Below are 13,688 nucleotides of genomic sequence, written 5' to 3'. Positions count from 1 at the left end.
GACACCGCGTCCCCTCACACCGCCGCGTCCCCTCACACCGCCGGGCACTGCCACGGCCGGGCCCCACACACCGCGTCCCCTTCACACCGCCGGGCCCCTCACAGACCAGCTCCAGCGGCGGCCAGCGGGTTACTCCCCGCCCCGCAGCAAGGTCATCGTCCTCTCCCAAACCCCTTCACAGCGCCACACGGGCCCCTGCAGCCCGCTCCCCCCGGGGGCAGAGCCGTAAGAGACGCTCCCCCCGCACCCTGTCATCTGGCCTTGCCAAGGTGTGAGGCGGCGTGAGGCGGTGGCCCCGCCGTGCCCGCGCTCGCCTCGCTGCCCCGGGCTTTCGCTCCGGTTTGTGCCCGCCGCCCTCACCGCGGTTTTGTAGGGCTTATTGTGGCAACCCCCGGCGCACCGGAGCGCTGCCCTGAGCGGTATGGGGTGGCGGCCGTAGCCCGTCCGCCGGCCCGGGGGCGGGGAGGGAGGCGCGGCGGGGCGGCCGGGGCGGGGGCAGGCCCAGGCCCTAGCGCCCGCCGGGCGGCGCGGACGGGAGGGCGGGCGCAGGAGGCGGGATCGGCACACGCACACGCCGCTCCCGCCGTGCTCGGCTTAAATAGGGCGGCGTCGGGGGAGCCGCGCACAGCCGTGGTTGTTGTTGCCGCCGCCGGGAGGTGAGCGGGGCGCGGGGGCACCGCCGCTGCCGCCCGGGGCGGGGGACGAGGCTGCGGGCCCGGCCGCGCCGATGGGCGGGCAGGGCTGGGGGCTGTCGGCCGTCAGGGACGCGCCGGCCGCAAGTTGCCCGGCCGCCGCCGAGGCGGGCTGGACTCGCCGGGGCCTGCCGCTGCCGCCCGGCTCCGCGGCGCTGGGGCGGCCTGCGCGGCCACTGTCACCTGCGGGGCCGGGCGGTTGGCGAGGGGTGGCGGGTGCCGGCGGGGCCGTCCCGCCGCCGGTCCCCTCAGGCTGCCTCCCCGGGGTCGCGGTGTTTTCGCTTCCGCCCCGCGCTGGGATGAGCGCCCCGTGGAGCCGGCTCGGCTTCCCCTCGCACAAAAGCCTTCAGGAAAGCGTAGACGGCTGCCTCCGGCCTCCCCCGGCGCTGCGGCAGCTCCGGCTGGCAGGGCATTGTTCGGGCTCCAGCGCTGCCCGCTCCCCCGGCACGGCCCGGCCCGGCCCGGGGTAAACAACCCTGGCCGCGGGGTGGTCGCCGCGGCCGGCGCCGCTGTCGGGGCAGCGAAGCCCGGCGCTGCCCGGGTGCCCAGCCCAGCAGCAGGTAGCAGGCTGGGGAGCGCAGTGCTGCGTGTTGACCTGAGGGCTTTAATGTTTAGTTGCTTGGACCTCGTCCTCAAGTAGGCTGTTCTCACGGGCACGAATGCAGCAGGCACTTGAAGCAGCTTTTATTTTTGTTTTTCGTTTTAAGCGGTTGAGAGCGTGTATGGATATGTAGCGTAAGGCAAACTGGCCTAAAATGGAAGGTTGAGCGACTTTGACTTTGCAGGCCTTCCCTCTGCTGCTGGGTAGGACTTACAGTGCTACAGCGCGGGGATTTATCCTGGTTACACGGTGCTTTTGTTCTAGGATGCATACATTTCTCGTTCCTGTTGAACAGGAATTGCAACACTTGGAGCCTTCTGAATTTCTAAAGGCCATGTCGGTGAGCTGTCTGGGGTATTACAGACACCCTCTTGGACCTAGTAATCCATCTAAACGTATGCCTTGCTTGGGTGAGGGTCTGAGATATGATGGTCATGTCCTGTGATAGGAAGGAGTGACAGCTAAAGAAACTGCTGTAGAAACCCCATGGTTCTGATTCTGTAGATAGACCACAGCTATTCCACGCAGTGTTAGCAGATATTTTTTTTTTTCATCTACATTGCTTTACAGGGAGCCATAGAGTTTTCTAAGCTTGCTCCGGAGTGTTTGTATTTGCATGTCTGCTTTGGACCATGCTCTCAAACTCACAAGCTGAAATTTCTCAGCTCAAGAGATCTGGATCAGATTTCTTGGATCAAGAAATTCTGAGTATAAGAAGGCATTATTGAGTTTACTGAAAAAGACTTATTTTACTCTTGCAACAGCAACAATATTAATAATGCAAAAACTGAGTTCTTCATGGAACCACATTGTTGGTACCTGATTCTCTAAACTGCAAGAGTATCTAGCTCACTTGTATTGGAATATGAAAATGACTGATGGGGAAAATCTATAGCTTGTAATTATAAGTAGCTGTTGTGTGTAGCATACTCAATTCAAGGTCTTGAGCAAAGGGCCTTGGCCTATTCTGTGGACTGCATGATTATAATGGATTGTAAAGGCAGCTTCTAAATCTGGTAGATGCTGGTTTGCAACTACAAATCTGCCAACATGAGGTTGGAAGTAAGTCTTCAGTTCTTGAAAAGCAAACCCCCAAGTAGCCTTTTGCTTCAAGGGCAAGTACAAGACTGGTATTGATAGAAAAAAGAAAGCAAATAATTCAAAATGGAAGGAAAGACAACTTCAAAATGGTTAGCTGGGTAAGTGACTCTCCTATTTCTTGAGTGAAGTCTGTGTAGCTAGCCGATTATCCTACCTCATTGCTCCAGTAGAAATGAATACCACATGAGATTTTTTTGGAGGAGATAGAGGTCGGTTATACTTTCTCTGTCCTGGGTGTGTTGATCTCCAGTGGGGGAGAGAGTAAATGGTTTCTTCTTTCTTTCCCCTCCAAGAAAACAACGCTTTGACTAATGTGAACAATAGAAAATAGTAGTAGGTTGGTTTTCTGGTTTGTTTTTCTAAGTCCTGATAATACATTTGGTAGAAATAGGTAGACTCAAAAAGGCTAATGGCACAAAATTTTTCAAATGTGCAGTAGAGACGGGGAGAAAGATATTCTGGCTCAAGGAGATACATTGCTTGATAAATTGGGCTTCTGGTAGTCTGATGGATAGACTGCCTGCCGTATCCTACTTCCCTGCTGTGCTAAATTAGAAGTTTAGATATGTTAAATATTTTAATATGTTAAATATAGCCAGTGGTAACGCCCCAGAAGTCCTCACAATTAAGAGGGGAGACCGTTTGTTCATTGGTTTTGTGTGGGAGCTTACAAAGCCATGTGGCTCAAGGAAGCACTGCTGTACAACATTGACCTTTACAGGCAGTAGGCTGAACCCTGGCTGCAGATGAGGGGCTTGCGTTTCTGGAGATCCTGCCTGGCTCCTGCAACAAGGACACTTAATAACACAAGGCTTCTGCTCTTTCTTGCTACCTTCCATGCTGGGAGTTACTCAGCTACAGAGAGTAAAATATGATAGTAAAATATTCCCTTTTTTGTTAGGATTTTAATCTTAGTAGTACTGGTAGCTTGTCCAAAACTGACTGAAAACAGCATGCATGGTTTTATAGAGAGTTAGAGGAAAATTTTTAAATCTTTTTTTTGTAGTTGGACTCCTTAAGGTTTATAGCAGAAATGCATTATATTCTGTTTGGAGAAGATTTCTGGCTTTCTCTATGAATTTTTGTTCTTAAACCCAGAACTTTTAAGCTTGTTAGTTTGATACTGCATCTGCCTTGTTTTGAAAACTTGGCCTCCGCAGCTGGGCTGCGTTAATAACCTGGTAAGGATGGATTGGTTTCCTAGGAAAGCTAGAAGAAAATGCTTACTATCACTGACACAGAGGAAACGGGGATATCTTAATATCAGAGGTCAAGAGGTTGCTTTGTAGTCATCTTTCTTGTGATGCTGGTGTTGGGAGGTCACTTGGTGAATCAGTTGCTTCTTCTAAGTTCTTACTGATCTGTCCAGTCTCATAGTGCTAAGGGTTATGTTTATTTTTTTTAAGCACCCTTCTGAATGTAAACACTGTCTAGTGTGATGCAATGTGGTTTAGTGTACCTGACCCAGGTTGCCTTCTGCTAGACTTCAGGTGACAGAAGTATGAGTAAGGAAACTCATTCTTGCAGAGTCTTGGGTGAGCACTTGAAGCGTGTGTGAACTTGATGTTGCATACTGGGCTTTCTGAATAAATAGCCTTTTCCTGGGAGGGAATGAATAATTGGTGTGGTCTACTCAAGCTGTTAATGTCACAAGAAAGCTGCTAGTTTGTAGCAGTTTGCTTCTGTAGGGTGATTTTTTTTTTATCTAAACTGTATTTAGATTGAGGTTAAATTAACAGAGTAATGTCATGATGTACTTGCAAATCCGTTGTAGGGGTGCAATTCTAATGAATGGTAACTTAGGCTGCAAAGTAGTTACTTGTGACCATCTTCTGTGGCCTTTGAAGATGAGAAACTGGTAAGACTGTTTAGTGAGGTGTTGTGTGTGTATGGGCATGCATCAAAGGAAGCTTAAATTGATCACTGTCTCAAACCAATGCTTCCTACTAAAACGTTTTCCTTAATATACAGGGTTGCCAAGCGCTGCTGGAGGAGGACTGTAGTTGCTCAAAAGGCATTGAGCAGGTTCTTGTCATGTGGTTCAGCTCCTGAACTTGAATAAACTCCAGTGACCTCATTGGTGTGCACTCAGATTACTTGTTGGACATCATTAAGAGGCAAGAATCCAGGTGCTGTTCCATTTGCCTACAGCCAAATGTCTGAGGACAGGGCTGTGACTCCCCTTGTAGATGGAGACAGTGATGCATCAATATCAGATGTAGTGCTCCTTAAAGGTTGTAGCAAGAGTCTTAACTTCAGTTGCTGCTTATTAGTAATCCCTATGGCCCAGCTGATGGGGCTGAATCCAGTTTGTAGGCTGCTGCCCTCCAGTCCTGCTTTGTCCCAAGTGCAGGAATAGCAACTGAACCAGCAGAGGCAACCTGAACCACTGCATGATGCCCTGTGGTTGCTCAAAGCCAGACTGGGGGGCTGAAAAGGGGTTGGAGGTGGTGAATATTAAGGACCTGCTGATTCCTCTCTGAATAATGGGATACATTCCTCGCTAACAGCTTTTTATTTTAGTTCCTCCCTTTTTACTGTTGCAGGAAAGTTGATCTGTCAGTTGCTGCTTTAAAAGGATTTATAGCTTTGAAGCCTGGCTGGGTGATCTAGGTGATTCTGGGTAAGATGAGATACTTTTTTTTTTTTATGGTGGGGGGTAGGTGGAAGAGGAGGTCAGAATAGTGGATTAGGCTGTTCAATAGTACTTGATTTGTTCAGGGAGGTCCTTTGTGGCTAAGGAGAGACTGTCATGTCCTATATGACATGACAGGCTGCACTACAGGTGACGTTGCTGTTGCATTTGTGTTATACAAAGCTTAAACGGAGGATCCTCCTTCAGGTTTCAATTACCTATGCTCCTTTGCTGTATCTTGAGGGTGGTTGTGGTTTCCTTACTGGTTAGTTTCGCTCTGTCGTAGATGGTTGCAAGACGGTCAAGTTACTGCCTTGACTGCAGGGCTGGGGAAGAAAGTCCTGGGAGCATCTGCATGCAATGTTTGGAGTTGCATGTTTTAAGGTGTAATATCACAACAGTCCGTCCCTTTCCCCAGCCATGCTGCCCTGTTTCCTCCTGGGACCTAGTGGCTATCTGGTCATCCAGACAAGAGTTGATCTAGCTGAGGACTAGTATCAGAACTAAACCAGGAAAATGGTGTTTGCTAGATGACCTCCCTAGTGTGACTGTACAACCAGATGAGTGCCTGTCCAGCACAAAGAAGGTTTCAGGAGCGTGTATCTGGCACAGGTTAGACTGACTGAAATTTAAGATGATTATAAATGTACTTTGAGATGAGGATTATGTATTTTATTCAAAAGAATTTCTCTTGTTAATAGTTTTGTTGCACCTGCTTTTATACTCAATAAAGGGGCTAGAATATGGTTCTGCACTTGCTCTTTCAAAGGATGAGTGAAGAAAGACTTAAGTAAAACAGAGATCTGTGGGAGCTGTGTAGCGTAACCTGTAACAGTAAGAAAACAGCAAACTGCAATGGCAAGTAGCTGTTGGGATAACCCAAAGGTATTATATGGGTGGCTGATCCCCTGCTCCAGCATATCCTAGTGAAAAAATCTTAGTGCCATGTTACCCATAATAAGAGATGGGCAGCTCGTCTTGCAGCTTTCTCCTGTCTGTAAGAGGCTGCAGAAATAACACAGCCACTTATTTTACACCAGGTAGTGGACCTGCCTTTATGGCAGGCCACTGCAGTGCTAGTGTGCTGTTCATCTAAATATTAGGATAGAGGAAGAGAGGCCGTTGGTTCTTGGGGTTGTTTTTCTTAGCAATACAGAAGCTGATGGCTGTTCTCTTCCGTTGCACTCGAACGATGTCTGGCTATGGATAGACAATAGGCAGGCTGCTGCCGGCTGTAAATAGCCCATTGTACACTGAGAGTAGGAGCAGCAAAGAACGGCAGAGTCCTGCCAACTTGGGTCGTTGCCTTGAGATACTGGCTCTGCTGTAAAGAATGAGTCTTGGGTGCTGTGGGGTGTGTGTGCGTGTGTGTGAGCAGAGAGTTGGCTTTGTCTCAGCCATACAGAGCTCCTTAACCAAATTGATATGATGAGTTCAGAGGGATGCTTTCATGGGCTGGATTTTTGGAACTGCTGTTTCTGTGGAGGTGGCCAGGACAGGTAGTTATCTCTGAAGCAGTTTTGCCCTGTTATTAAAACCACTTTCCTCTATCTGTCTGGTATTGTTTCTAAACTTAGGAACAAAGATCTACTGGTTGTGTTGAGGAAAGTGCTTTTGACCTCAGACACTGTCCGTTCTGCTCTAAGATTTTTGCTATATGTAGCAACCAGAGTATCACAGACTGGTACTTCTCTTATCAAGGATCTTCTTCCTTTGGGTCTCCAGCTGTGACTTATAATCATCTGCTGTGTCCTGGCTCACGCTGGGTCTGAGCTTCCGAGTCTATTCCTTGTGGTCCAGATCCTGTCTGGATGAGAAGCAATCGCAGGCCCCATGTCTGTGAAGACAGCATGGCTTTTTTGCTTGTCTTGAGTGAACAGACTTAGCTGGGTCCTTCCTTGAGGAAAAGGACTGCAAGCAAGATCCTAGCTCCACTGAGAAGATCTTTGTGTCTCAATCTAAAGGCTTTGAACTGCGCTCCCTGGCCACGGTAAAGACCCTGGATGTCTGATGTGATTGGAGCATGAGCCAAGTAAATACTGAGATGGATCAAGGAAGGATGAGAGGCATTGAAGCCTTCTTTCTTGATGGGGTGTGTTTGGATACATATGTTAAGAATGTGAGTTTATTCTCCCTGTTGCATTTGGCTTTGTCTTAAATACAGAAAATGGAGAGTTGGTAGGACTTGCAGATGGTGTTAAAGCTAGGAATTGCTTAGTCTGGGAGAAAACTCTGTCCTAACCTTGGCTTTTGTGCTGATGAGGCAGAAGGTATAATAAAAAAATGTTATCCCTCAATATAAACCTAAGCAGTAAAACATATCATTAAGTAACTGATAACTTGTGGTATAACTGCTCAAGAGAGGTTTTATGTTTACAGGCTGCTCTACAAACAACTGGTCAAGGAAATGAAGAGTAGTGGTGGGTGTATCTTTGCTTGTCACCTAGGCTGAAATCATAGCAGCTCCTTGACTACAATGGGACTCTTACGTGAATAAAATGATCACGTTTACTTCAGTTATTGTTAGCTGTAATAGCACCACAGCCTTTTGAAAGAGTGTATCTCTAATTACATTGCCTTCCTAAATCATAGTGTGTGCACGGGACACATCATGACTAATGCAGAGAGAAAAGCAAGTGCCTTGTTTTAAGTCGAAGGTGTTTACTGTGAGGCTTGAGGAGGGAAAAGCTAAGCTTGCTTCTAGCCTTTACATACGTTATAGCCCCCTTTTATCTAGTTTCATAACATGGTGCCTCATATACACAGAATTAACTTGTAAGCCAAGACTTCCTTGCTGGAGTTACACAGATGAACAGTAAGAATAAAAAGTATGTTAAAACTTGAGGTAGTTTTCATGCCTGCAATGCTAATGGGCATGATGATACATAAAAAGCAAGAGTATGGTAATCCTAACTGTTAAGTCGGTAATTCACTTTTTTTTTAATACTTTTATGCCAAGAGAAGGTGAAGAGGTTCCTTGTTAGCATATTCAGTTCATCTCTACCTTCCGTTACTACAGCCTGATGTGTTGTGGGTTTTGAGTATAGTCTGCTGTGTATTACAATGCAAATAGCCAAAAGGCATTTCTGTAGGGCGGCCCGCACTGCGTATCTAGGTGATGCAGCCCTGTACCCTGAGGCTACGCCACAAAAGAAAAGTGGGTGGGAAAGGGCAGTGCCTGCAGACTGAGGAGCACTCTGTGGGTCTGGGACCCTTCCAGAGGTGGAACTTGATTCTATCCTGACACTGCTCCCATCCATGACTTTACTCCAGCCTGTCCTTCTGCTAACATTGTGAAACCGTGGGCCCTTTGAACCAATTTTTACAGCTTTTTTGCTGTCTCTAGCAAATCCTTGTCTAAATACTAGTTAGACTTTTTGTGAACTAGACAAGTCTTGTGTTGCCTGGTTGAATAACGGGTTGCAGCAGTAAAGATTTCAAGGGCAGACTGTAAACTAGAGATTTTCCCATAGAAATGCAAAACCTTAGCCTGGTATGGTTGGTTTTAAAACTAATAAGCATATAATTCTGCCTGTCTGGATTTTGGTGTCTCCTGCAGTGGTGTGTTGTTACACAGTATGTTCTAACTATTTGACCACATATCCCGACATTCTTTAGGACATTTGTTTAACTTTATTGTCCATAGGAAATGGCCAGACCTACATTATCTAGGTCAACGCACCTCTGCTGTTCAAGCAAGCAGGAAAGCGTTGCTTCCCCCTGCCCCAGCCAGGGAGCAGCCATTGTCGGCCGGCCCTGGGTGGCATGGCAGGAGGCTGAGGTGGTGACAGGCACCGGTGAGCGCCGCTGCCAGCCGGGCTGGCGGCCGCCCTTCAGCGGGCGGTGGGGTGACCGGGTGCCGGCTGCCATTGGCTACGGGCAGGCTGGCCGCCTGCTGCTTACCTCTCACCCAGTGGGCAGGAGCTGGTGGGTTTGGCATGTGACAAACGTCCCGGGAGACCTTGGCTGTGGAGGAGAGCACCAGCTGAGCTGACTGCAATCCCTTTTTTCCGTGGCTGGTTATTTGCTGTGGAATATCCATGTCAGCGAGTGCTGGCGGGGAGCAGCCTTTTTCAGCTCTTCCTTCTGTGTGAACGTGAGAAATCAAATGTGCTTCCTGTGCTTGATTATATTGCTGCGTACTTCTGCCTTGGGCCTCCTTAGATGCTGCTTTAGGCTGCCTCATGACCAGAGATAAATAGCTGGCATGGTGCTAGGAGAAATGGGCAGCTTGCTAGCACAGAGGAGCTACAGGAGGTTACCAGCTTTGAAGGCAGCTTGTTGAAGTGAGCTTTCTGTGTGTGATTGAAGGGAGAGTAGAAAAGAGAGTTTATTTTACTGGATTTAAGAGATGAAAAATCCTGCTCCTGCTATGCCACCACAGGATTAGGATGCTCTTTGTTGTGTTAATCAAGGCAGGTTAACATTTTAGCCCTGCCCTTCCTCTCCTAGACTTCCCTGTTTGACACTGTTTGATCAGTCTTATAGTACAACTACTTATTTTGCACTTGTGAAATGCTGTCCTTTAACAAAACTTTTGCTTTTTTCTGAAACCTCCTGTCAGCCCCACCTGTTTTTCTGGACTATGAACCAGTAATTGCTTGCTTAATTGCAGCACATAAGCCTAAAGGTATTGCCTGTGTAGTGGCAGATCAAGTTATTTCGTTAGTGGGAAGCCAGTAGGATATATCACTCCCACAACAAGGGGGGGTGTGTTCAGATTTTTGTGTGTAACTTTCTTTCATATCACCAGATTCCAGCGTTGGGACAGCTGCACTGAACTGCAATGCAAGCACATGAGTTGTTTAGACACCTACGAATGCCAGAACTTGGGGATGTCAGACAGTATGTGCGCACCCTTCCAACAAATACGCTGATGGGCTTCGGTGCTTTCGCAGCTCTCACAACCTACTGGTATGCAACAAGACCAAAAGCACTAAAACCACCATGTGATTTAGCAATGCAGTCTGTGGAAGTAGAGGTAAGTGTCACTTGATGGATTTTGAAGCCTAAAGGTGGCATTCAGAGAGACAAAACACTGATTAACATAAGAGTGTTTCTCAACTTGTAGTGTGTGGGAAATACGCTTCGGGGCATGTTTGTGTTTTTTTTCTGAAATGTGGCTTGAACTCTCGGGTTTTTTTGGCTTTTCAAATTTGAAAACCGGATTGAAGTTATAGTGGTAGTAACTAGCATGGGAGAGCAAGTCTTTGGGCTGAGAAAACTGAGCTTCTGATCTGACTGGTGGCAGGAAACCTGTGCCCGTTAGAATTGGCACAGTGTGTTTTCAATTCCTGGCCACGTGTTTAGCTGATGACCTATTAAATTAGGTCTTGGGGTCAGAGTGAGTATGCTGCTGTATACTGATTAGGCTAGTACTTTTCTGTTATATATAGCTTATAATAGCTGACAGATGAGACTTTGTATTGGGTTACAGGCATGAAGGTGGTACTAATTGTCCTTAGATGATCTGCGGAATAATATATTAGTCCTGCGAAGAGATCCCAGCCATGGAGTAAGTTGAAATTAAAGCAGCCACCTGCTAAACTCTGGATGTGCTTAGTTTTTATCTTGTGCTGTTTAGAGGCAGACAGAGTTGCTATTGGGTGGTGTTTTTTTCATCGTGGAGTCAAATATGGAAACAGTCTGACTGGGAGTAACTGTTGCTTAGAAGCAAATATAGACAACTGATTACATGGCTGGGGTTTCCTGAGCAGCAGTCGTTATATCAATTCCCCTGTTCACTGCAGAGTCAAGATTTTACTGTTACTTCATTCTTTCAAGAGTGCCTCTGTATTTCTTCAGGCTGCACAAGGCGCTTCCTCCTTTTGAAGGAAGGAGACTGCTTTGAAAGGCTGTAATCTTCAAGGGAGATACTTACTAAATGTAGGATTGTAAGGCTGGCAGTATCTTTCATTGATAGTCAGAAACTACCACTGTATATTTTTGCATACATACTTGCAACTAAATTCTCCCTTTATAGCATTCTTCTGTGTGGATATACTGCATCTGGTTGTCCTGTATCAAATGCAATTAAGATGGTTTCTTGTGCTTAAGAGTAACATGACTACAAACTGATGAAATGAATGTGGCAGAGCAGTTTGGAATCTACAGCACGTAGTTTTCATGAAATTTAGCAAAGCAGATTCCTGTCATGGTCTCAAATTAGGCACTTCCTTTGCCATGTTTCATGATACTGAGATTGAAGAATAAAGCATTAGTTGGCCCCTCCATTCAAAAGTTCAGTTAGTGCCATTTATTTTCAGATCATCTTCCCAGTATGGTATCCAGTAAGCTTGCTGACAGGTCATGTTACTATAGCAAGTAATGGTCTGCTGTTAGAAGTACACAAAGGGGAAACAAATATGCTCTGGCAATGTGATAATTGCCAAAAATGCCTCTTGTCAAGGAACACGTGTAGAGTAAGGATCCAGAGGTCAGATTTTGCTTATCTTGGTGATCTTTTCCCATCCTGACAGCAGCCACGTAGTGGATAGAATAATCTTGTAGAGCAGCCTGTTTTGGTGGCTGGAATTACCTAGCAGTGAAAGCTTTCCAGCTCTGGAGGGCCTCACTAGTTTGGTATAGACTTCAGCAAATTTGGGGAGCTTTGTATTAGAAGACAGTAAAATAGTGGCTCTTAACTGGCCATAAAACCAGTGACAAATTGCTTGCTTATCTGAGATTCTTGACAGCAGTCTCAGTTCATTGCCTTTACCATGAAATAGCTCATCGCTGCTGAATTCTGTGATTGAAATCGTTGTTTGGTAGCATGAGACTTCACTAAACTACTTAATGCATCATTGATCCATGTTGTACTAATTACCAGCGTCTCTTTGATCAGAGCAAGATAGGTATAACAGCATTATTTTTCATTGCCTCTTTAGAAAATGCATTTTAATGGGAAGATGGATGAACAGTAGTAAAACTCAAAAACCAGCTGAGCATATTAGCATGTCTTGGAAAGAAGAGCTCAGATTTTGAGAACACATTGGAATGAGCAAGATCTATCCAGCTTTGTTTATTGACAGTGCAGATATAGCCCTTAATGTAATGTTGTAAACTGTACCAAACTAATCAAATGAGAATGTATGTTTTGAAGCAAGTTTCAAGTGCCTGTTAGAACTGATACTCTTATGACAACGGTAATGAGTGTAGCAGAGCATTTGGGATTCAGTTTCTCACTGCATTTTTGTTTAGAATTTCACTTACCTGCATTCTCTTATACATGTGTTCAGCTATGTCACTTCTTATTGTCACTTCTACAGAAGAAAAGTATCAAATATTGCTCTCAGATTATGTCAACATTTTTTTCTGGCTTAGCAATACAATATTAAAAGACTTAGGGAGTAAGCAATGTGCCTCAAAAAAGACATGGCAGAAGGTAATTCCTCTTCTCTACTGTTCTGGTATCTAATCTACCTGTTCATTAATGGTAACAGTTTTGAACTATAAACAAGCTTTTGTTAATTTTTACTTGTGGCTTATTTCCTTGGCCTCTAACAAAGTTAGATGAAGTCGGTGACTGGAGTAGGGTTTCTACACGTTCTGGTAATAAATAGGATCCTTTTCCCTCCCATATAATGGTATGAAGATTTATTTCTGTTATACGTCACTTCCCATCTCTGGAAAGCTTCGATTTGGTAAGCCAGGACCCAGTGATCCATTTTAACCATCACTGAATGAACGTAAAGATTGCACACTTAGTTGAATATTGGTATGGAGAGTTACTGAGAGTATCAGCTCTTCTAGAGTAGATACCATGATGAAAAGATACGGAGTATGATCTTTAAAGTATACATACTACAGTTAGGTTTCACTGAAAGAAACCCTCTTGTCTTCAGAGCTCCCAACCTGATCTCTCTTCGGGGGATCTTCTCAGAGGTAAGGTGAAAATCTCTCAGGATCCACTTTAATCTTGTCTCCCCTCCTACTGACAAGGGACTAATGAAGAGCAATTCTAAATAAAGTCTGACTAGTGTGAGACTGTATTGCTGAGACTTGTGCTACATTAATGGTAGAAATAGGGTATTAGTCCTATGCTCCAGACCACTGATCATCTTTGAAGACCTCTGCTGGCCCCTCTCTAGCAGTTCCCTGTCTCTCTTGAACTGGACACAGCACTCCAGGTGTGACCTCCCCAGGGCAGAGTAGAGGGGCAGGATCCCCTCCCTCGACCTGCTGGCCATGCCTCTCCAAATGCACCCCCAGGATGGTACCATTGGCCTTCTCGGCCACCAGGGCACACTGCTGGCTCATGGGCAACCTGCTGTCCCCCAGGACTCCCAGGTCCTTCTCCGCAGAGCTGCCCCCCAGCAGGTCAGCCCCAGCCTGTGCTGGTGCCTGGGGTTGTTCCTCCCTCGGTGCAGGGCCTTACACTTGCCTTGGTTGAACTTCACGAGGTTCCTCCCTGCCCAGCTCTCCAGCCTGTCCAGGGCTCGCTGAAGGGCAGCGCAGCCTTCTGCTGAACTGGCCGCTCCTCCCAGTTTGGTATCATCAGCAAACTGGCTGAGGGGACACTCCGTCCCTTCATCCAGGTCCCTGATGAATAGGCTGACCAGGAGTGGACCCAGCACTGACCCTGGGGAGCACCGCTGGCTACAGGCCCCCAGCTGGGCTCTGCGCCCCTGATCACGGCCCTCTGAGCTCTGCCGTTCAG

General features: G+C 46.8%; 1 protein-coding gene across 2 annotated transcripts in view; it reads left to right on the top strand.

Moving 5' to 3' along the window:
- The first annotated feature begins 586 nt into the window (after positions 1-586).
- Positions 587-13,688, top strand: part of ACSL1 (acyl-CoA synthetase long chain family member 1) — a 42,625-nt gene continuing 29,523 nt past the window's right edge. Inside the window, exons 1-2 of one of the 2 annotated variants that reach the window (XM_055795743.1) lie at positions 587-656; positions 9,783-10,010. In XM_055795743.1, the coding sequence (XP_055651718.1) occupies positions 9,816-10,010 (195 nt within the window). In that variant the 5' untranslated portion in view covers positions 587-656; positions 9,783-9,815. Of the gene's footprint in view, positions 657-4,944; positions 5,018-9,782; positions 10,011-13,688 lie in introns of those variants that run through there. The other variant, XM_005230834.4, reaches the window with a different exon arrangement.

The sequence above is a fragment of the Falco peregrinus genome, chromosome 2 (genome assembly GCF_023634155.1).
Source record: "Falco peregrinus isolate bFalPer1 chromosome 2, bFalPer1.pri, whole genome shotgun sequence".
Taxonomy (NCBI): Eukaryota; Metazoa; Chordata; class Aves; order Falconiformes; family Falconidae; genus Falco; species Falco peregrinus.
This window is presented reverse-complemented; position numbering and strand designations above follow the sequence as displayed.